At 41.2% G+C, this 10080-nt stretch overlaps 1 protein-coding gene across 1 annotated transcript; it reads left to right on the top strand.

The window, feature by feature from the left end:
• The first annotated feature begins 1783 nt into the window (after positions 1-1783).
• On the top strand, positions 1784-9847 carry LOC124256635 (sulfotransferase 1E1-like). The gene is made up of 7 exons (XM_046690611.1): positions 1784-1903; positions 4027-4216; positions 6386-6709; positions 7841-7944; positions 8690-8852; positions 9509-9637; positions 9806-9847. Exons 1-6 carry the CDS (start codon positions 1871-1873, stop codon positions 9634-9636), a joined length of 942 nt encoding a protein of 313 aa, XP_046546567.1. The 5' UTR covers positions 1784-1870; the 3' UTR covers position 9637; positions 9806-9847.
• The last annotated feature ends 233 nt before the right edge of the window (positions 9848-10080 follow it).

Genomic DNA, 10080 nt, shown 5'->3' with positions numbered 1-10080 from the left:
CTCATCTTCTGAAGATGTACGAAATGTGTATTTATGAATTTTATCATGAAGAGAAAATACACAAAAAATGTTGAATTACTAAAATGAAAACATCGAGATGAAGTTATAGTGTGTACATATAGCCGAAAAAAAAAAGACTATAAGTTAATCCCTATTGTTTTAAGGATTTTTTATCTAGAACAAAATCGTCCAGCAAAACGGGAACCCCCCGCTGGGACACCTCACATTCCCCACATCTTTTGTTTGGAGTCTGGGTCCACCAGGCCATGACCAATTAGTTAACAGAAGAACAGAACTTTTATTGCTTTTCACGCCGTAAGACAACGGCATATGAAGATCACAATGATTACACAAATGTATACATTTTGGTGACAGGGCTGGGAATCTGAGTATAAGGCATATAAGCTACAAACCATAAACAGTAGTACATAACACTTTCTTTTAGTTTTAATATAGATTTTCACATAATTTTTACAGGAAAAAGAATCATTTTCCCAGTGACTTGTACCTGGACATGACAGTGCTACAAAAAGTACAAAGTTTTCGTAATTGACCAAATTTTTGTTTTTGGAACAATTGACAGAATTTAACAGAGTTTGGTCTTTTTTGTAAAAGTAAGGTTTAATAAATTGGTTTTCGAGTCAGCAAAATAGGACATTCTAAAATTGCATGGTATTCATCACCGATAGAGGTATTACAGAGTACATTAAAGTTCGTGTAGAGGTACACCATTCCAACGGCCGACCTCAACTGGTAGACGGTGATTAGATGTACGAAAAAAGCAATTTAATCCAGCTGTTTTGTGATAAAAATGCTTAAATAATTTTCTAATCCAAACTGTGTCTTAAAGATCCGGTAAGTTTTGACCTTTGAGGAATTAAACATATCTGAGAACCAAGTCTGTATCTACTGATCCTCTAGCCTTACTCTGATAATGTTTGTAAGAAATGACAATGAAACATGGTCCTGGTTATACCATATGTACAAAAAACATGTCTTTGTGAAAATAGACTCCAGACATTTTATCCATGTGTGTGAATGATTTCCCAAGTAATCATCAGCATACATGAGTTGAAAAAACGCAACAGATAATTTGTTTTCTTTACCAGTCAGAAGACGTGCCCAAAACTTAACCATTCGTGTATATACAGATATGTACAGTGGTTTTCGTCCCAACTCACCATATATCATGTCTGATGGAGTGGATTTCTTTAAATGTAAAAGTGAATGTACATTTTCTATCCCTTTCTATCAACAAAGGGGGATTAATGTATAGTCTGTATCTTGTATAGGAAGAGATGACGCTAATACACCATCGCGAATGGTAACTCTGGCTGTGCAGGCTTTTTTGCAACATTCCCAGTATGTGATAATACTACGTCTAGAATTAACTCTGAATTTAAAACCATCTAACACTAAATAAATTCTGACCACTTTTAGTGTTAGCAATGTATCTAAAGTTAACCTGAGCGTTCGCCATTTTTGGAATGACCATTTGAGGTTCAGAGGAGCTATTTATGTCAAAACGATATGCTATGATTAAATCTCAGTAGTTTATTTTTTTTCATTTCAAATCAATTATTACATCAAGACCTATTAAAACAGTTCACAATATAAGTGAACTGATTTCACCAATTGGCCTTAGCTCCCTTCTACTGACAGTGAGACGTGTTCACCAGTGACACTAATTAGAACAGACCATAGTCCCACATCCACAGTCCAGTGACCTCCGGATCCCTTATCCATACATTCAGATGTGGGGGGAGTGAGGTTAAACCCTGTGCACATCACATTCGCTCGACCTGTTTGCCCGCAGCGAGATCGCAGCCGCATTCTACAGGCACACTTCGGCTCTTCTCAGGCGTACGACATGGCGATAGAGAGCAAGCAAGCCACATATTCAGTAAGTCACGTTATGATGGTTTTGTCTGTGACATCTCGTTGGGGTGTAAAGGCAGAGTTACCAGCTGTATGAAACATGTTTGTGACTCTATAGTTCGGCAGAATGACGTAGCAGTTGATTACCTCATATACTATTGTGCGAACGTCTCTGGCTGGCTGTCAGCGTTGCCGTGTTCTACAAATTAACATTAAGGCCCAACAGGGTGCGTGGTGGGACTATACCGTGTACCAAAAACATGTGCCGTTAGAATTTGTTGGTTGTGAATTGTAGATTCGTGTTGTGTGATTTAAACAAAGCGGACAAACAGAATGCGTCTTGCTAAGACTTTGAATGTTAGGCAAGTACCAGGACACATGTATCCCGGGCAGCTGAAAAGGATAACTGTGTCTTCAAATACAGAAGTCCATCAGTGGGTCCACAACACTGTATTCGTGATTCAATGTGTATAATTACATGATGTTATAACAAGGGCTAGGCGGCATTGGGGAGGCGATGGTCAGCCAGCCTGCCTAGCCGCGCGCTTGCTCAGGGTCAAGTCTCGACTAACACAAAGCATTCTCAATTTATCCCTGAGGGTCGAATCTAGTCTCTCGTACAGACCCTGGAGCAAATATATCCAAGAAAGCCCACACAAGTCTAGAAAATGTGGCAAGTCTAGATCTGAAAATGAAGAAAGTCTCAGGGCTCCTTTTCATTATATAATTTTTTTTTTACTATGAACTTTTTTCAGTATAATATGTTCATTTCAGAGAGTAGTTGTTAGTCTAGGTCGAATCCTCATCACACTGTTACGTGCCGTATTTGCGACAGATGTGTGGTCAGCCTGCAGTATCAAGCACCTCATCCACAATGCCTAGACTAACAACTAGTCTCTGAAATGAACATATTCTACTGAAAAAAGTTCATAGTGAAAAAAATATAATATAATGAAAAGGAGCCCTGAGACTTTCTTCATTTTCCGAAGCTGAGGAAATCTAGACTTGCCACATTTTATAGACTTGCGTGGGCTTTCTTGGATATATTTGCTCCAGGGTCTGTACGACAGACTACCACAATGCTAGCTTCAGTGGCCAACCAGCCATTGTCTAACTTTGATTATATGCAGCTAATGACAGCATGGTCATTACTTAAAGAGATATTCAATTTACATAACTCAAGGAATATTATAAATATCCCTGATAAATCCTGTTCCAAAATGCCTACGATACAAGTGAATCAAGGTCACGTGTGCGTTCATGGACCAATGCCTTTCGTCAGAGACCATATAATATGGTCTCTGCTTTCGTCCACTGACCTTGAAATACTGATATAATATCTACAAGAATGTAGTTTACCGGGCTCAGCAACCGGCAGGGCCTAGATTTTCGAAGCTCTCTTACCGCTAAGATAGTCAATTGCCATACATTACCATTAACTTATGACTATCTTAGCGCTAACAGAGCTTAGAAAATCTAGGCCCAGGGATGACTGCCCGTCGCGGAGCAATTATGGCACTATAGCGAGCCCACAGTCTCGCTATATCGCTGCTCGACTCACGCTTCGGTGCTCTCCTCTATATAACTGAACTTCTTCAGAGGCAAACAGCCCTTTCCGATCTTAAGGTTTAGGGTTAGGTACCCTTTCGATCCTTAAGGAGCTGACGCATCTTTAGAGGCAAACAACTCTAACTGTCCTTAGGGTTAGGTTCCCTTTCCGATCCTTAGGGTTTAGGGTTAGGCACCCTTTCCGATCCTTAGGGTTATGTACCCTTTCCGATCCTTAGAGTTGGTACCCTTCCGATCCTTAAGGTTAGGTACCCTTTCGATCCTTAGGGTTAGGTACCCTTTCCGATCCTTAGAGTTGGGTACCCTTCCGATCCTTAAGGTTAGGTACCCTTTCGATCCTTAGGGTTTGGAGATTCGATGGCTGTTGTTGTCTTGGGCCTTTTTCCATGTGAAATATTGAGTGTAGAAGTGTCTCTCTCTCTGAGATAATCCACAACTTTTGTAGAAATTATGCGACAGAATCTGTAATATGTGTCAGGAACATGATGGATTTCACCATCTGTCACATCAGCTCGAGACAAGAAGGGTCAGCTATCTCCACTATGCACAACCAGTATCTTTCACCCTCTATGTCCTCAGATCAATGACAAGGCCCTGGAGATTGACCTGACAGTGCAGGATATAGTCTGGGAGAAAGACCGACATGGGGAAAGTCTAATGTTTCAAATGTATGAAGGAGTCCGATGTGGCTGCTTCATAGATCCCGGCAGAGTGAAGAACTTCAAGCTCCGACCTGATGACATCTATTTCCCAGGGTATCTAAGAACAGGTGAGATTTCTGGCTCTGTTTGCCTTTTGTCTTCACAGACGTTTTTATAAGCTGGATATATTCTCTCAGTTGTCAGCACTATGTGAGTATTGAATCTTATTTGAAACATCAGGTTAAACGATCAGGTCATGGCATTCTTCAAAGGCATGTATCTGTTTTAGTTTGAATAACTGTTTCTTCAAACACAAGAGACCCGTGAAGATCTGGATTAGAATTGGTCTTCAGCAACCCATGCTTGTTGTAAGCGACTAACGGGATCGGAAGGTCAGGCTCACTGACTTGATGGACGCATGTCATTGTGTCCCAATTGAGTAGATCGATGTTCATGCTGTTGATCACTGGATTGTCTGGTCCAAACTCGATTACTTACAGACCGCTGCCATATAGCTGGAACATTGATGAGTGCGGCGTAAAACAACATAAAACATTAAACATCCAACACAAAAGCCCATCAGTGGGTCCATGGTGAGGAGTTAACAGAAACCAGTATGATATACAATGGTAACAACATTTCAAATTTCAAAATTGAATTTAAATTTATAAAGAGCTGAGCAACAAAAGGTTGACACTATTATAAGAAGTGAAACTTTCTCAGTTGGAAATACAGTGGAAACCTGATTAGTAAAATTTCAAGGGACTCGCCAAAACTGTTTACTTATCAGGTATTTTACTTATCCAAAGTTATCAAAATCTGCAAATGACAACCATATGCATGTATATGTAAACAGCAGAATTACAGACAACACTGGTAAGTAATATGACCAAGCTACATAAAACTATGAACAACATATCAGGGCTGGCCTCCAGTTGTCAGTGTATTGTCAACTGCATGATGCCAGCGAGCTGTAAGTAGGATGTTAGTTTAGCCGGAGACTGACACGTGCCCCTGATGCCGGATTATGTGGTGATCGCTAATTTAGTTATCCGGTCTCTTTTGTTAAGTAATTTACTTCCAGGGACCGTGAGAAAACGTTAAGTTAAGCGGTATTGTTTACTTATCCTAGTTTAGTTAACCGGACTCTAACAGTGATAATGAATTATACAAATTATTTTGAATACAGCTGGTCTTTGAGTATCAATCAACCAAGGTGTTTGTGTTTAATCATTCGTCATTACTGCGACATCACCAAATCAATACGATCACCCCTGAAACATGTCACTGTAGGATCAAATCCCAATAACAATCAAGGTGGACTGCTAATTGTATACATGAGCTATTGATCCATGGACTGCACAAGTCGATGATCTCAATATTCCACTATTTTATAGGACTTCTGCCACTGGTGACATTTGGGGACAGTGGAGGTATAGCATTGTAGGTTGCTAATTGTCAGACAATACTACAAATCTATATTCCCCCAGCAGTATCATGACATGGATCCACACAAGATGTCGTTGTCATTTTCGGCGTCATGCCCAAACAAATCAGCAAATTCCACGACGGAAGAATGTTTTGATGTATTTTACAGGAGATCTGTTATACTACACATGTGAATGTTACGTTGGGTACACATGCAAGTTATGTTGGGTACACATGCATGTTATGATGGGTACACATACAGGGTACACACGCAAGTTATGTTGGGTACATATGCAAGTTATGTTGGGTACACATGCAAGTTATGTTGGGTACGCATGCATGTTATGTTGTACACGTACGTTATGTTATGATGGGTACACATACAGGGTACACACGCAAGTTATGTTGGGTACACATGCAAGTTATGTTGGGTACACGTGACTGTTACGTAGGGTACACATGCAAGTTATGTTGGGTACACATGCATGTTATGATGGGTACACATAGAGTTATGTTGGTACACATGCAAGTTATGTTGGGTATGCATATGCAAGTTATGTTGGGTACATTGCATGCAAGTTATGTTGGGTACACATGATGTTATGATGGTACACACATGCAAGTTATGTTGGGTACACATGCAGTTATGTTGGGTACATGCATGCAAGGTTATGTTGGGTACACGTGACTGTTACGTAGGGTGCACTATAACTGTTACGTTGTGTACACATGCAAGTTATGTTGGGTACACATGCAGGGTACACATCCATGTTACGTTTGGCACACTTGCCTTAATCACCCACGGAGTGAACTAACATATAGTAAGATACAAAACCTCACTCACTCACTCACTTCATCTCTCGATCCAGGCGGACATTGGATATGGGAGATGACCTGCATGCTGATCAATGGCAAAGCTGAGACCATCACCCGGTTTAAGGACTACCTAGGACTTGCCACTGTTGGCGACCTTGACAAACAAGCCTCGCCCCGAGTCCTCAACTGCCATGCTCACTTGACGCAAGCTCCGTTGGACCTGAAGGAGAAGAAGTGCCGAGTCATCTTCACGATGCGCGACCCCAAAGACGTGGCAGTGTCGTTGTACAGGATGCACCATGGCCATCGGGATGCCGGTGGGAACGTGTACAACGGAACATTTGAAGACTTCCTCCAGCTGTTCTTGGAGCAAAGGGGTTAGTGACTCTTTCTTCTGCAATGTTTAGGATTTGGGAAGCTGGAAACATTTGGCTTAAAATTGAAGCCAGTAAATATACTCTTCAAAAAGGTATGGGAACTTAATTGGGAGACATACTGGAGTCAATACATGTTCATATGATAATAATGAATGTTTTGAGAGTGCATCACCACTTGCACTTCCTTATGACCATAGTTGTTTGTACAGTAATCGCTCTTTAAACATGATTGGTATATGACGTGTGCACGAATTTCATTTTCAAACAAAAGTCGGCTAGAAACAAACACTAACAACCGTGTGCTGCAAGATGATTGTCAAAATGAATGGTCTACAGTGATTTATCTAAAAACCGTCAAAATGAAGAATGACAAACCCGTGCACGTGTATGGGGCTACTGCGTTGTTCACGTGCACCCGATGGGATGTGTTTAGTGATGTAAAGAGAAATGGTGGTGCGTTCACAAGATGTCTGTCTTTGAAAAGTTTGTTAACGCTCATGCTTCCTATCCAAGTTCAGGTTCCCCTACGTTCTTTAAGAGTTATAATAACTTCCTCAGGAGTTGCACTGACAAGTCACACATCTTCAGTTGTATTGGAGTCGCTAGGAAACTGAAAGGTTGCTCTGCTATGAAAATGGACAAGAAAATACACAGAACATCAAGACGTCCTGAATATGTTTGCTTAGAAAGCGGCCATTTTTTCCAATTTGGTGTGAAGGTTTGGTTTAGAATAATTGTGAAAGCTAAAACAATTACAATAAGAATACGTATGTTGATAAAGAGATTGTCGGTTGGAAAAGGTTCCTAAAATGGTATATCAACGGTAGAAACGGTAAAGAGCCAGCCAGGGCCACGTTTAACAAAGCTCTCGTAGCGCTACAAGCGTCGTAAGTCAATGTTACGAATGCTTTACGAGAATGAAACGGGGGCCCAGAATGTTGGATTGTTGTGAGTTCCATCACCTTATCTAACATTTATACGTATTCTAAGAGAACGATACAAAGATCACGTTTACGGGGTTTAGGAAAGAAGTTTTCACAATTTAATGTGCAGCTTAACGGAAAACATTTGAATTTCGGTGAGGGTTATCAACAGTGGATATGTTAAATTGTATGTTTTATTGACTTGCAGTAAACAGAAATGGAATATTTGAACACGCCCGGGATGCTGAGAAGTATTTCCAAGAAAACCCAGACATACCTGTTCACTACCAGCTATACGAGGACACCCAAAAGGTTAGACTATTAGAGAAGATGTGCATTCGCTCACACTGGTATAGATGCATACACATTCTCGGCTTGTTAAATGTAGGAAATTGTTTCGAAGTGAGTGAATACTACAGGCCCGCACGATGGTGGATACAGTGAGTGAATATTATGAACAGTGTTTTAGTGACGTCACGGCGTGTCCGCTTGTGGGAGCAAAACCCGGAGTACGCAGCACGCCAACGCTTTGATGAAAAACACGTGCTCAGGTGTGGCCTTGGCAGGCCATGAAACATAACCGGGGCGACTCCGGATTATTAATAGTGTCCATTTATATAGCGCCAAACTCCACACCAAGTATGCTAATGGCGCTAACAATAAATATCACAGTGCATTATTTCGCCGGATAACCCAAGCTGCCTCTTAGGCGCTAGATTGCTTCAGTCACAGGACTTATCCCACCGGGTACCCATTTTCTGCTGGGTGAACAGACAATTTTGAACAAACTCACTTGCATAAGGTGAGACCACATGTATCACATGTGTTTCGTTGTGGGACAGTACAGAAGTCCTATAAACTCTCAGGACTCAAGCTGCCAAATCCGGTCACTAATATAATGACTCTCCGCTCTCGACGTTGCTTATCTTCAACTAATTTGTGACCTGAGCCCTATGCACTGGACCACATGAAGACAATCGAAGCATAGAACAGAACGTAAATGTGGTATAACAGGTGTAAACAGTGCAGGTTTAACTATGACGTTCTTATTATTCAGGATCCAGTTGCAACGGTGCGCGCTTTATCCGACTTTCTGGGTCTCCAAAGGGATGATGATCTGTGTTGTGCTATTGCTGATGAATGTCACTTCTCCAAGATGAAAGTGAAAAAAGAAGCCTACGCAATGAAGGTTGATGGTGCAAATAATCTTTACGGAAAAGGTTTGCTGTTGTTTTATTGTTTGAAAAATCATGAGTGAGTGAGTGAGTGAGTTTAGTTTACGCCACACTCAGCAATATTCCAGCTATATGGCGGCGGTCTGTAAATAATCGAGTCTTGACCAGACAATCCAGTGGTCAACAGCATGAGCATCGATCTGCGCAAATGGAACCGATGACATGTGTCAACCAAGTCAGCGAGCCTGACCATCCGATCCCGTTAGTCGCCTCTTACGACAAGCATAGGTTACTGAAGGCACATTGTAACCCGGATCGTCACGATACAAATATACAAACATGATACAAACATACATTATTACAAAATATCACATTATACGCAATATCACATGCATACATCATTATTCATAGTCCCACAAGGTGAGATACACTATCTCCATAAGCAAGTGGAGTCTGTTAGTGTTATTAGTGTTATTTCTGTGTAGTTCTGTTCTGACTTTGTCAGATTGGTAAATGTGTGGCTGCTTGTACTAGCCCAGACTTAAGCTGGCGAGTTCTCGTGTTCGGCTTTAGCCCGAGCAGAGTTTATTTAAATAACTACCTTATAAGGGGGATTAACCTATACATACCCTATTAAACCTATAATCCCATGTGGCCCATAGTTTGGAAAACGCTACATTTACTAAACTTTCTCCTTGCAGGCGTCTCTGGGGAGTGGAGGAATTGGTTCACTGATGCCATGCTGGACGACTATTACAGGGTGTATGAGGAGCAGATGAAGGGGTCCAGATTCTACGAGCGCTACAACAGACATAATGATACCCAGTAACAAAAGAGTGGGTGCGCTATGTTCCCTGTTCAAATATCATCTAAATTTCAGGAAAAGAACGGGCAATGGTTTTCACTACTTTATAATAATATAATAATTGTGCACCCTACCTGCCAGTGAGACGCTAGGTTATTAGTCACATGACTAATCCCACCGGGTACCCATTTTCTGCTGGATGAACAGAGGCAATTTTGAACAAACTCACTTGCCTAAGGTGAGAGCACATGTATGTATCACATGTACTTTGGTGTGGGGCAGGACTGAAGTCCTGGAAACTCTCAGGAGCCAAGCTGCCAAACACGGTCACCCATCCAAGGACTCCACCCCTCCATGTACCCTCTCTCATAATGTTTACAAGATTGACGTCATAAATATGTACATGAGACGGAGTATATACAGAAAAGATAGCATGAAACAGAGTTTTTATTAACTTTTACTGCCAGT

This window comes from Haliotis rubra, unplaced genomic scaffold (genome assembly GCF_003918875.1).
Source record: "Haliotis rubra isolate DU_JTF1 unplaced genomic scaffold, ASM391887v1 Scf632, whole genome shotgun sequence".
In the NCBI taxonomy this organism is placed as follows: domain Eukaryota; kingdom Metazoa; phylum Mollusca; class Gastropoda; order Lepetellida; family Haliotidae; genus Haliotis; species Haliotis rubra.
Note: the sequence above shows the minus strand (reverse complement) of the source record. Positions and strands in the feature narration are given on the sequence as shown.